At 37.0% G+C, this 14,352-nt stretch overlaps 1 protein-coding gene across 1 annotated transcript in view; it reads left to right on the top strand.

The window, feature by feature from the left end:
- LOC131159696 (protein LIKE COV 2) overlaps positions 1–14,352 on the top strand; it is a 77,467-nt gene that overhangs the window by 50,061 nt on the left and 13,054 nt on the right. Inside the window, exon 5 of the mRNA XM_058114805.1 lies at positions 1,569–1,666. Coding sequence (XP_057970788.1) covers positions 1,569–1,666 — 98 coding nt within the window. The remainder of the gene's footprint in view (positions 1–1,568; positions 1,667–14,352) is intronic.

Below are 14,352 nucleotides of genomic sequence, written 5' to 3'. Positions count from 1 at the left end.
AGGTAGGTAGAGATATGTATATATGTATATATACTCAATCCACCTTTTGGGTATTATCTGGTGAACCTTAAAAAAACAGCAAGCTCTATTAGAAATAGTACTTTCCTGCAAAGGATCTGCTACTGAATTTGCCTATTTTTATTAGATTAGGCTACAGTAAATATAAATGTGCTTCCTTTTTTTTGGGGGGGGGGGGGGGGGGCACGAGGCCGGGGGCAGACAATGGAGGCTAGCCCATTTCCCGACGCGTCTGTGAACTATGTTAAGATTACAGGTTTTTGTTATTTAAGAAAGTATTATTTTGGTTTATTTAGGATTCTATAATTAGTGTCCATGTTATTTTATTGGAGGCTCTGGAACAAACTACTTGGATTATTTGGAGAGAGTTGGGTTTGCTTGGACTTGGTGGAGGATTTTTTAACTATCATTTAAAGGTTTGGAAGTAGTAAAGATGGTTTAGGTTTGTGGTGGTGTGGAGGTTTTTAGCCGTCATGTGGGGTATTTTTTTGGAGAGGAATGCTTTTATTTTCATGGGGAAGAAGATATATTTATCTATGCTTGGGATATCATACGATACATGGCATTGTTGGCTTTCACGAGTCACAACTGATTGTTTTAAAGGTTGCTTTTTTTCCAGATCTTCAGTGTGATTGGAATGTGGTCCATTTTGAATTTTTTTTTTTGCTTTTGTTTCATTTTTTTATTTTTTTTATTTTTGGCTCCCATCTTATATAATGAGGATTTCTTATGCTCATTTTTTTATATATTATCTCCTCTTTAAGACAAATTTTCTTTATCTATTAAACAAAAGTAAGGCCTATTTAGTTTTGGAAAAAGAACTCCAATTTTTTTAGTTTTCCAAAAAAAAAAAGAAAATTCCAGCTTTTCAGTTTCCCAAGAATTATATTAAGAAGGTAGAAAATAAAGGAGTTGTTTAGTTGTGAAATTTATGGATTTCAAAATAATTACAAAAAAGACACCTTGTTTTCCAAATTTTCAAAAATTATTTAATAAATTAGAAATTTATAAAAAAAATACTTTCTTATACAAATTTGAAAAATTGGAAAGCAAGGTTGCATTTTTGAAATTATTTGAAAATTTAAATGTGGAAAATAAAGCTATTTTCCACATGTGATTAGTGCTAAAACTTGTTATTTTTTTTCTTTTTTTTTTGTACAAATGTTGCAAAACTGAAAAATAAGCTCTTTTTTTTTTTTTTAATTCTTTGAAAAAATAAAAGAGAAAAATAAAAACTGTTTTCCATGACAAAACGTGCCCTTAGTGTTTATGTTTCCTAGAATTTTATGCCAATAAATGGATCCTATATATTAATTTTATTTAGAGTTCAAATGGAATTGAGTTTTCTCAAGAGTTTTCTTTTTTAAGCTGCCATGTTTCCCTGTATTATTGCATTGATTGGTCTCTTTGGACAGACTAGCAATCAAATAACTTTGGTTATTTTTTTTCACTGCTTTACCTAATTTTTTGTCATGATTGCAATTAGTATCTTATCCAAATTTAGTCAACTTTCTGGCAATACTGAAGCTCTTATCACATCTTATTTGTAGACCAAAATACCAGTGCTTTTAAAGAGGTTGCAATTATCCGTCATCCACGTATTGGTGAATATGCATTTGGTTTCATCACATCATCCGTTATCCTTCAGGTACCATTAATGTAGCTTCTTTTTTATTATAATTTGTTGTGTATTTTTCTATTTTGTCAGTTTGAGAAGGTTTATTCCTCTTCCCTGGCCTGTTCATGAATTGAGAATGTTTTTTTCATTCTCCTCTCTGCAATTAAGATTGTTCTGTGGGTTATATAATGCAGTATGTTTAATATAGGCTGATATGGATAGAAAAGGAGAGAGGAGAAATATGGCTGGCTAGGAATGGAGAAACAAATCTGGAAGGAAACAGAGGAGGTGGAAGAAGGGGTATGTCAGGGGGAAGGTTATGCAACAGAGGAGGTCGAAGAAAGGAGGGGTGGGGGGTATGACAGGAATTATGCCTCGAGGGCAATAGAAAACTTTTTAATTCATAAAGTCAACTCCAGATTCGTATAGTTGCAATTTCCACTATTTGAAGACCCTTCTAGAAAACTTTAGATGAGTAATGAGCTTTTAGAAACTCTTCTGACCATGATTGTAGTCAAATGGGTGAAAATTGCTTCTGGAATCATGATTGACCAAATCTCCCAAATAAAAAAGCGACAAGTATATAACTTTACTCAATATTTAATCAAGGTCTGAATTAGTAATCTAGGTAACTTTTGATTAAAAAACAATTATTAGACTCCTGAAATTTTCTATATGATAAGCCCCAAAAATTACTCAAACATAGAAGATTACCATTCTCCCCCCATAAAATAATAATAGAATTCAAAGATATCCCATAATTCTTGATCTCAAGATATCTTGCTGGACTTGCATCCCCCATTGGTATTTAGTCAGTAACAGATCTTGCAGTCATGGGATTGAATTTTCTTAGAAGTTAAAAAAAGGTTAGTATATTCATTAACATTGGTCCCATGGAACTGATAAATGTTGAAAACTGTTCGTGTCTATTGTCCGTGAGAATCTAAATAGACTTCTCCATATTATTCCAAAAAAAAAGAAAAATAAATCCTTAAAATTAAAAGGTAAGTTCTATACGACAACTTTATGACCGGCTATGCTAGGACAACTAAGAAACAATATATCCAAGAAGAAATAGGTTCTGAAATGAGAATGTTAAGATGGATGAGTAGTGTAACTCTAAGAGAAAATAAGAAATGAACAGATTTTTGTTAGTTAGGCATAACACCTGCAAAAAAAAAAAAAAAGGGAGTTGTGGTTGAGATGGTATTGTGATGCAGCGCTACAGAACCAGTGAAGGCATAGTTAATTGTGTTATTTATTATATCTATTACAGTTATTTAGGTGTCATTATTATGGTTCAGTCATGTGTGTCATTTCCTAAGTCAAAAATTTATTATTTACAAAGTTCATTTATGAGTTTAGTTCTGAAGTTATTTATGAAGTCTTTATGTCTAGAGAAGTCAATACAGCTGTAGTGAATAAGTCATTTTCCTTGGTACAATTACTGTGCAAGGGCTTCCCGGGTATATCCTACATGATTGTGAATCGGATAGGGAGGTGGTGACAAATACTTTGGAGAAACTCCCATTGAAAAGAGGCTATTGTTTGGATGATGATTTACATGTTCCGTTTGTTAAGTTGAAGGATATTAATGGGCAAAGTGAGAAGAAGTCTCAATGGGTTATTACCCGTCTAAAGAAACTTGATTTATGATTAATACAATTCTAGTGTGGAACGTGCGGGGTTTAGGCACGTTTAAAGCCGTTTACAAAAGTTATTAAGGAAATTTTCGCCTTCTATTTTGGTTCTTTCAGAGCCATTTTCTGATGAAAGTTTGATGTCGCAATGGGCTGACTTTCTAAATTTTCCGAATTTTTGTGCGAATGCATTGGTGGGGGTAAGCTTTGGATGTTTTGGGAAGAGGAAGTGCACTTTGAGTTACAACATATGTCTGATCAAGTTATTTCGGGTATTTTTAGTTCAGTGGACCAGAATTTATTGGCTTCATTTGTTTATGCTAAATGTCGTCAAACAGATCACTGGGAACTTTGGAATGATTTGGAGTTTGTAAAGAGAGATGATTTCCCTTGGTTAGTGGCGGGAGATTTTAATATCATCCGTTCAGATTCGGAACGTATTGGTGGTCATACGAGGCTGTTATCGGCTATGGAGGAATTTAATACTTGCTTGGACAACTGTGGTCTTATGGATTTGGTTGTTACTGGCAGCAACATGTCTTGGTGTAATGGTCACAGTGGAAATTCTCGGAGTTGGGCAAAACTGGATAGGGTCCTCTATAATATGACTTTTCTTCAATCTTTGCCAAATATTTATTTTGAGTATGGAAATAAGAAGACTTTAGATCATAACCCATTGATTATTTGGTTTCATAGAAATTTGCATCGATATGGTCCTTCTCCCTTCAGGTATCAAAATATGTGGAGCACTTATCAGTCTTTTAAATCTTGCGTAGAGGAAGCCTGGAGGGAGGAATCCCATGGCACGGGTTTAGTTAGACTTGCTGCTAAATTGAAGCATATGAAAGTTGCAATCGGAAACTGGAACAAGCAGGTATTTGGACATGTGCATCAGAACATTAAAAAACTGGAGGAAAGTATGGAGGTTCTAGAGGCTCAGCTTTAGGAAGGGTATGTGCTAGAAATTGAGGAAGATTCCTTCCTTTCTAAATTTGAGTTGGAAGTTTGGGAAAAGAGGGAGGAGATTCGTATTTCTCAGCTAGCCAAAAAGAAGTGGTTGGAGGCAGGGGATAATAATAAAAAGTTCTTTCATGCATTTGTGAACCAAAAGAGGAAGAAGACTATGATTCATTCATTGAAGCTTCCGAATGGAGAAGTGTTGGATTCTATGGAGGCTGTTCATGAGGGTGCAGCTATTTTCAAACTTTCTTAATAGGTGCAAGTCCCAGTCGAACAACTTACCTTGATGATATTATATCTCCTATGGTTTCTGAAGAGGAGAATATTGCTCTTTGTCATGCTCCATCTGAGGTGGAGGTAAGGGATGCTATTCTTTCTATCTTGAGAAATAGTAGCCCAAGTCTGGATGACTTTGGTTCGGTTTTTTTCCATGATTGTTGGGATATTGTAAAAGAAGAGGTGATCGATGCAGCTAGAGATTTTTTTGTTGGGTCTTCTCTTCCTAGATTTTATTCTGCATCTTACATTGTTCTAATCCCAAAAGTTCAGAATCTCTAGAGTTTTGACAAGTTCAGGCCTATTAGTCTTTGTAGTGTTATCTACAAAATTTTTTCAAAAATTATTGTTGCAAGGATGACAGGTTTATTGTCTGCATTGATTTCTCCGGAGCAGGGAGTTTTCATTCTCGGTAGAAGTATATTTGAAAATGTTACATTGGCACAAGAAATGGTTCATTCTCTGCATAAGAAGTCTAATGGTGGAAATGTAATGATCAAAGTAGACATGGCTAAGGCTTATGATAGTGTCAATTGAGATTTTTTAAACTTGGTTTTGAAAAACTTTGGATTCTCCCAGAGATTCTGTGGTTTAGTGGCGGAATGTGTTTCCTCTCCTTGGTTCTCCATTATGATGAATGACACTTATAAAGGTTTCTTTAAACCTTCTCGAGGGTTTCGCCAAGGAGACTCTCTATCTCCTTATCTGTTTATTATTTTACAGGAAGTTCTCTCTCGGCTTCTAAAGAAAAATTTTATGGAGAATAAGATAGGGGTTTGCTATCGTCCTCGTGGGGCGCCTTTGGTATCTCACCTACTTTATGCGGATGACATTCTTATTTTTGCCAATGGTAAGAGAAGTTCCATTCGAATGCTTATCAAGACTCTTAAGAAATATGAGGATTGGTCTGGCCAAATGATAAATAAAGACAAGTCAAGTATTTTTTTGTCAAAGAGAATTGCTTGTGCTCGGAAGCTATCCTTGTTAAGGATGACTAACTTTGTGGAAGGAGGGTTCCCTGCTACATACTTGGGTGTTCCTTTGGTATCGGGTCGTCTTACGGCCCGTAGTTTAGAGCCTCTAGTTGCTAAATTGAGGAAAAAGATAACAAGTGAAAATTTAAGCTTCTATCAAGGGGGGCCGCTTAGTTTTAATTAAGCATGTATTATCATCAATGGCGGTTCATCAATTGGCGGTAATTGACATTCCTAATATTGTCTTCACAAAGTTAAATTCTATGTTATCGAATTTTTTTTGGAGTGGAGTAAATGATAAAAGAAAAAGGAAATGGTATTCCTGGCCTAATATATGTAAGCCTGTTTGTGAGGGTGGTTTGGGTATTAGGGATTTTGAGGAAGTAAAAAAATCATTGCATATGAAGTTTGTGTGGAGATTGTTAACTATGGATAATCTGTGGACTCAATTCTTTAAAGCCAAGTATTTGAATAATAGACACCACTTGAGAGAAATAAAGTCAGATAAAGGAACCAGATTTTGGAGATCGATTGCTTGTATGATACTTGAAGTATTAGAGCATGTTCGTGTTCAAATTAAAGAAGGGTCGGCCTCTTTCTTGTTTGATCGGTGGTTAGCCTCCGGTCCCCTTTGTGCTAAGGTTTAGGAAATCAGAAACCATAAGCTACGAACACGAGATTTTCGGGATAGAGATGGGTGGAATGCTGATTTATTAGTGGATCTGTTGGGTGAAGAACAGGCTGAGGAAGTAATGAACTCTATTATTTCTTGCAAGGAGGGTCCAGATATACTTATTTGGGAGCCTTCAATAGATGGCAAATTTACCACGGCAAGTGCTTGGGAAATTATAAGGGAGCATAAAGAGGAATTCTTAGTTTCAAAATGGATCTGGCATCCTATGTTGCTAAAATGGGTGTCAATTTGTATGTGGAAGTCTTGGTTCGCTTGTTTTTCGGTTGATACTCGTATTCAAGAAGTAGGTGTTCAGATGGCCTCTCGATGTGATTGTTGTTCAAATACCAAGATTGAATCTCTAGACCATGTGTTTTGCACGGGATCTTTTGCTCAGTGGCGTTGGGTGTTAGTTGTATGGCAACAAATACATGGAAAGTTAGAGTAAATTTCTAGTTTAGTTGTGCAAGACAGGCCTTTCAGTTAGGTATTTTGGTAGGTCTCATACCTAGTCTCATCATTTGGAGACTTTGGACTCGTCGATGTAGAGCCAGAATGGAATTAATTCATGATTCGGTGAGAACTGTGTGGCTTGATATTAAATATTGGCTGAGATCCATTTAGGACAAGTTAACTATATGTGCACCTGCTTCTTGCACGGATATTGCAATCCTTCGTGCCTTGGATATTCAAGTAAAAAATGTGAGTGTTCGTCTTCCTCGTGTAGTCAGATGGTGTAAACCTGGGATAGATTGGGTTAAGTTGAATGTGGATGAAAGCTGTAAAGGTAACTCAGGTAATTTTGGTGGTGGAGGCGTGATAAGAGATGAAAGAGGATTATTTGAAGCAACTTTTTCCTCATTACTGGGTTATGGAACCAATAATATGGCTGAATTGAAAGCGATTATTATAGGGATTAATCTAAGCAAAGATCTCGGATTTGATCAAATGGAGATTGCTTGTGGCTCTGCTTTTTTGGTTTAGTGGATTAATTCTGGAAAGTGTTCAGCTTGGAACTTATGGGAATTGTGGGAAGAGCTTGTATTAGCATTGAGAGGCATACATTACAAAGTGGAACATGTTTACAGGGAGGCGAATCAAAGCGCGGATTTCTTTGCTAAGCAGGGTGAATCTGGTACATCTCGATCATATAGTTGCCAGGATGAGCTTCCAAAGCAAGTCAAGGGAATGATTCGATTGGATTTGTTGGGATTTCCTTCCTTGCGCTCGTGATGCGTTGTGCTAGTATTTGTGAAGGTTGGAGTGGTTGGTTTATTCCCCAAGATCTTCCGGATTTTTGTTTGTTTTCCATTTATAGTTGTTTAGTTCTTATTTATTTGTTTGGTTGTTGGTCATTGGTTTATTGGTTTTGAATTAGTTGGTTAAGTCAGTTTTAGATTTTTGGGGTTTGATTTTGTTTTCCCCAAGTCTCAAGGTTGGAACCACGGTATTCCTCCGCCATAAGTGAGGGGTTTTCTAATAAAGATAGGAGGTTCCGTCCTCTTTTTCCAAAAAAAAAAAAAGTATGTATGTACATATAAAAATATGAGAGAGAGAGAGAGAGAGAGAATTCCATTTTGGCCAACAATTCTAATATGTGCAGAATTTTCCAGAGATCTAGAAGTGTGGGTTTAGGATTCACCTAGTGGCTCTTCCCATAGCCTCTACTGCTGCATTTTGTGCAAGTGGATCTCTCTTTTGCCACCATATCTCCCTCTAATTATACTAATCAGTCATATTCCCTAATCGGACAGATTCTGCACTCTATTTCCTCCATGCATGCCGCATCAAGTGGGTAGTATAGAGCATGTTCTTCTTTGGATGATTTTTAGATTGCTGCTAGGAGTGGAAGAGGAAATTGCGGCCGAAGAGCTAGAACTTATGCAACTTTGGAAAGTTGCATAATTCTAACAAATTCAAAACCTTACAGAGGTGGTTCTTCGCACTAATAATCAAGGATATGGAAGGAGCCACTGGTTCTTCAAAATTGTTAGGGAAGGGAAAACTCCATACTACTTCATTATCTGGACTAATATATATTTATAAGTACATCACTTATAAAAAAAATATATTTATAAGTACATCACAGCCTTGCACATTAAATGTGCCTAGGAAAATAACTATTGCTCACTACAGCTGTATTGACCTCTCTAGATTCATAAGATTTCATAAATAATTTTGTAACTAGACTCATAATGAACTTCATAAATAATAAATTGTGACTTGGAAATGAACACATGATTGGACCATAATAATGAAACCTAACAACGGTGATGAATATAATAAAGTAAAACATTAATTATGATTTTACTGGTGCAGCAGTATTGCATCATCCCCCCCATGTTAGAAGAAACTCGCTGCTGCATGAGTGGCCAAATTTTGAAACTGGACACTTGCCAGCATATATTTTCTTAAATTCTTCACTTATCCATGAACTATTTTTTATCTGGTTTCCCTTTCCACTTTACAAGAAAGAGTCTATAATTCTTTCCTCAGGCCTGGACATGTCTAACTTCAACTACTTGCTCTACCTGCCCATTCTCTGAAGAAGCATGTACCATTTTGTTCCTCTTCAGGTTGCCTAATCTTGGATATCACCATGGTAAGTGTAAATGCCAGAAACATTCAAGCCAATTAGGAAGCTCCACCTAGTCAAGCATTTGTCCCAAATATGCTTAAAATTCTGCATGGTTCAATCTTCTTAGCCTTCAGCTTCTGATGGGAATTTCTGGGAAATTTTTGTCGCCTAAGGAACACCATCACCAAGTCTCCATCTTGATACTTTTAGTGCCTTTGATGATGATTGGTTGTTTTTTCTTTATAATGCGGGTTTGTATCTTTCAGCTTTTGATGAACCTCTTCCTGAACTAACTTTAGATTTCCAGTACAGGCAGTAGCATCATCACTCATGGGACTGATTGGTAACATGTACCAAGTCCACAACCCCATTTGTGTTTTTGGTATACATATTTGGAAAAGACTTTTCTGTTCACCGTGTTGTTGTAAACAAATTCAGCCTGTGGTAGGATTAAATACGACTGCCCAATGTTGTCTAGGGCAAGACACCTCAACAAATTGTGGTAGGATTAAATCACACCACGTAATGTTGTTTAGGGCGAGACACCTCAACAAATTGCCAAACTTCGATTCACAACTCTTGGCTATCCATTAGTTTGGGAATGGCAGGCACTGCTGTACTGTAGCTTAATTGTTAGCATTCTCCAGAGTTCTCTGGAAGTGGCTGAGGAACTTTGTATCTCTATCGGATATTATCGTCTTGGGCAAGTTATGTAACCTCACAATCTCTCCAAAAACAGGTGTGCTGCTTGTGCTACATGTGTAGCATCAAATATCTTTTTGCATGCTACGAAATGTGCCATTTTTGAGAAGCGGTCAACCACCACAAATATAGTACCTCTTGCCATTTTTGCAATCCCTCCACAAAATCAATATATATATATTTTACATAAAAGAAGGCAATATTATATATGTGTATATATATATATATATTTATATATACTCCACAAAATCAATATATATTTTTTACATAAAAGAAGACAATATTATATATGTGTGTGTGTGTGTATGACTATAACTGGTAACCATAGTACATGAATTTAGAGGACAAGAAGGCCTTCCTAGAAAAGTAGAAGAGCAGGATGAAACTATGTTACAACAAAGAAAACTGAAAAAACATAAAAGACACAACAAAGCACTGCCCTCCAGTGTCTTATGAGGTCCGACTGCAATAGAGCCCAAAAGAATCCTAGAGACTGCACCCAAAAAGAGGGGAGGAAGTAATCTCCACTCCATAAAATCCATGAACAGGTTGACCGGCCTTTAAAGATCCTTGCATTCCTCTCCATCCACATGGTTCAAAGGATGGTGAAAATAGTTGCACCCCCAAGGAACTGTACCATTTCTCGTCTTTCCGAAACTCCTGAAGTTAATCAAAAGTAGCTCTCCCATCTTTCTCAAAGCTGCCCACTCTTCCCCTGCTAATGAAAAAAGGGCATTTGAAAGCTGTGACAGCACTCTGCAATGCATATAGAGATGGGCATTTGTTTTGTTGCTTTCACTGCACATAATACACAAGGCAGATAGCCTTATAGGGCCTTCTCCTTTGAAGCAAATCATGCATGTTAATCCTTTCCAAGATCACGGTTTGGAGAGAAGCCTGAATCTTCCCATGCACCTTTGCACTCCAAAGGATGTGGTTCCAAGGGAAAAAAATTGGGATGAGGGGTTTCAAAAGGTGAGAGAGAAAAGTTTTGGAAGTGAACATACCGAAAGAATCACCCTCCCACCTCTCTCATTGTCTTAAAATCCATATTTATGTCAATCCATGGAATAGTAGGATTTGGCTAAGGTGTGTAGAAACTTACATTTTGGCTGCTGGCCTTTGGCAACATCTTTCCACATATTTATGGGCTTCTTGACCAAAAATTCCATCTTTGTGAGATAAGTGATTTCAACCACGTAAGATCATCCTCAGTATAAGCCATAGCTTGGTATTCTGCATGAGCACCAGATCTATCTAAAGTAGTTTGTTTCTTGCTGCGCTAGGTAACATGATTACCTCCCACAAATGTACAATATCCAATAATAGACCTTCAATCATCAACTGAGCCATAACGATTTGCATCATAATATCCCATGACCTTACTGTTTCTAGTACATTAATATGTCAAACCCCTACTAAGAGAGCCTTTGTGATGCCTCAAATCCTACAAATAGCATCCTAGTGTGGTTTGTTGGGATTTTCCATAAACTAACTCACCATGCCCGCAGCAAAGGGTATGTTAGGTCTAGTGGTAGTCCGGTAGATCACTTGGCAACTACCTACCTATGTCGACGTTTATATTCAAAGTCTGGTCCAACATCCTTAGATGGCTTCACATTGGAATCCATAGGAGTATGAACTGGTTTAAATCCAATATACCGATCTCACTTAGCAAGTCCAAGGTATTTTTTGGCTGAGATAGATTCAACCCTCTGTTACGACTTATACTGTACAATCTTAATACCGAGGAAGTATTGTAGAGTACTCAAGTCCTTGATTTGAAATTTTGCTTAAAACCATTGCTTGACATCTACAATCCTGCTTTGGTCACTACCACTGATGATGATGTCATCAACATAAACTATTTGAAGCACCACACCTTTCTCGTTTTGGCAAACAAAGACCAAATGATCAGGGTAGCTCTAAATGAAACCAAATGCGGAGACCATCTCACTAAATTTGTCAAACCAAGCTTGAGGAGACTGCTTAAGACCATAAATGACCTTATGCAACCTACCTTACTATCCTCCCCCTGAGCAACATACCCCAAAGTTTGTTCCATGTATACCCCTTCTTGCAGATCTCCATACAAGAAGACATTCTCCATATCCAATTGGTATAAGGGCCAACTAAAATTATTTGCCAATGAGATGAATATAGGAACTGAATTTAGTATAGCAACATGAGAGGTCTCAAAAGAATCAATATTATATGTTTGAGTGTACCCCTTGGTAGCCAATTGAGCCTCAAGCCATTCAATAGAGCCCGAAGGAAGATATTTGACATTGTAGGCATAATGACGTCTAACCAATTCCTTACCATGAGGAAGATCCATCAAATCCTATGCCCCCTGAGTGCTCAAGGCATCTATATCTACGTCCATTGCATGTTTCCACCTAGGGTTAGCAAGTGCTTCAACGTGTGAGGAAGGGATAAAGATAGTCGTCTTTGACAAGACAAAAGAATGCATAGGACTAGAAAGGTGTTGAAATGAAACAAAATGAGTAATGGGATAAGCAATTAATGATGTTGAGTACATGTTCGGGTACTTTTCTTGTGTGCATTTTGTAAATCTAGATCATGTTGGGATGGATCTCCAGAATAGAAGTCAAAATAGTGTAGAGCAGAAGAGGTGATTGCATAGTGGTAGCAATGTTTGTGCCTGCTTTTCGTTGTTCATAAATCCTCAATTGTTTCTTTATGTCAATGACTGATGGATCCAAAGGATGATTAGAAGTTCTCTCGAGAGGGATAAGGATAGGGATAGAGGTCAATGCATGATGGAGAGCTAGAAATCATTGATAGACTCAAAATATATCCATCCATTGAGGACCTAACACTAGAAAAATAAGTTCTCCCCTAAAGAAAGGTAATATGTGCACGAACATATTTCTTGCAAATGTTGGGGTCATAACATCTATGTCCTTTATGAGTTCTCAAGGAACCAACAAAGACACATTTAATGAGAGAACTTATCTTGGCCCTAGTATATGGAATATGAAAAAAAAAAAAAAAAATGCACCCAAAGACATTAAGCACAACAAAGAACGTGGATGTTTTGGACACCTAATAGAGAAAGGAATGTCACCCAGGAACACTATAGGACATCCTATTAACAGAAAACAAGTTGTAAGAAGAGCATTAGTCTAAAGGGTTTTAGGAACATGCATATGAAAGAGTAGAGACCATGTATTGAGTAAACTGACCTTTTATTTTCTCGTAGAATTGAGTAAATGTATTAAGAAATTCAAACCTGTCTTTCAACGGATGTATCCAGGTTATATGCGAATAATTATCCACAAAAGACACAAAATATTGATGACGACTCAGATTCTTGACTCTACATGGACCCCAAATACCTGAATGAGTGAGAGAAAACAATGATTTACTACAAGACTCAACTCTAGACGGAAAAGATGTCCTAGTATGTTTCATAATTGACATGCAAAACACTCAAAACGAGAAATAGATGTGAACATAGGAAAAACTTGTTGCAATTTTTGAAGTGATGAATGAAGCAAACGAGCATGCCACTAATCTAGAAACACGACATTGGTAGAAATCGATGAAGCGGTGTGACAAGAACTAAATCTACCATCACCACCCTTGAAATAGTATAGACCATCCTTCTCAAGCCCTCCACCAATCCTCTTCTTTGTCTAGAGATCCTACGAACACAACGAGAAGGGAAGAAGGTTACAAAACAATTATGAGCTTTAGTTAGTTGACTAACCAATAACAAGTTTAGGGGAAATTTAGGCACATATAACATAGGAGAAAGAAGAATAGAAGGAAATGAAAAAATATTGCCACAACCAGAGATCGGTGTAACCAAACCACTATCTAGAGTAAACTTGGAGTGTAAAATAATGGGTTTTATGAACTGAAACAATTTAGGACTACGTGTCATATGGGAGGAGGCACCATAGTCAAAAACCCATGGTGAGAAAGATTAAGTGGCAAGAAGCCCGATTGTGCCGGGATGGGCCATAGTAGTTCTAGATGTAGAAATCTGGGTTTGAAGTTGTTGAACCATTTGAACAAAATTGTTATGCTTCTCTCAGGACACGATATGTAGTCAACTCCCCAGTGGAGTCACTAGGTGCAGTAGCAGTGTTTAAAAATAGAATCACACTCACCAAGAGACTTATTGGCCCAATTAGGTTTTCTGTGGAGATTTTAACATCGATTAATAGTATGATTCTCCTTCTCACAATGTGTGCAAATGCAAGAATTGTTATGACAAATTCCATGTCCTAATATACTACTTCTGCCATGACTGCCATCCAAACCTCGTCCTTGTATTCTAACACTTCGTCGACCATGGTTAAACATTCTGCCAACCATAGCTGAACTATCTCGTGAAGAAGCTGGAGAAGAAGATTGTGAGTCATCTTTGTTGATCTGTTGGGTTCTAGTATATGCTTCATTCATAGATGAATAGATTCCCCCGCAAGAATCTGATCTTAGGTTAAAGTTCTGCACTAAACCTGGCCAAAAACTTGGCAGCCAAGAACTCTGCCATTTGCCTCTTAATCATCTCAATGTCGGAACTAAGTGGTTGATAAATGTTGAGTTCCTCCTACTTACCTTTCTAAGTCCCATAATCCTCACTAATAGGCTTATTTTCTTTGTCATATTTGAAAAAATTCTCATATAATTCAAACATGAGCTCGATTTTTATCTTGTGAGAAGCATTCATAGAGATCATCCCATACGGCTTTGGATGTTCTATGAATCATCACCATTCACAGCTATTCGTGGCACTATACTATTCCACAACCACACAAGCAATATGTCATTGTCTTTCATCCAATTTTCATAATCCTTGGAATCTGGAGACATGGTGAATGCAAAAAATATTTGGGCTTTCCTTTCACATTAATATACACACACTGCCTGAGACCATA

Source organism: Malania oleifera, chromosome 7 (genome assembly GCF_029873635.1).
Source record: "Malania oleifera isolate guangnan ecotype guangnan chromosome 7, ASM2987363v1, whole genome shotgun sequence".
Classification (NCBI taxonomy): Eukaryota; Viridiplantae; Streptophyta; class Magnoliopsida; order Santalales; family Ximeniaceae; genus Malania; species Malania oleifera.
The sequence above is the reverse complement of the archived record's forward strand: the minus strand, read 5'-3'. Positions and strand labels throughout refer to the sequence as shown.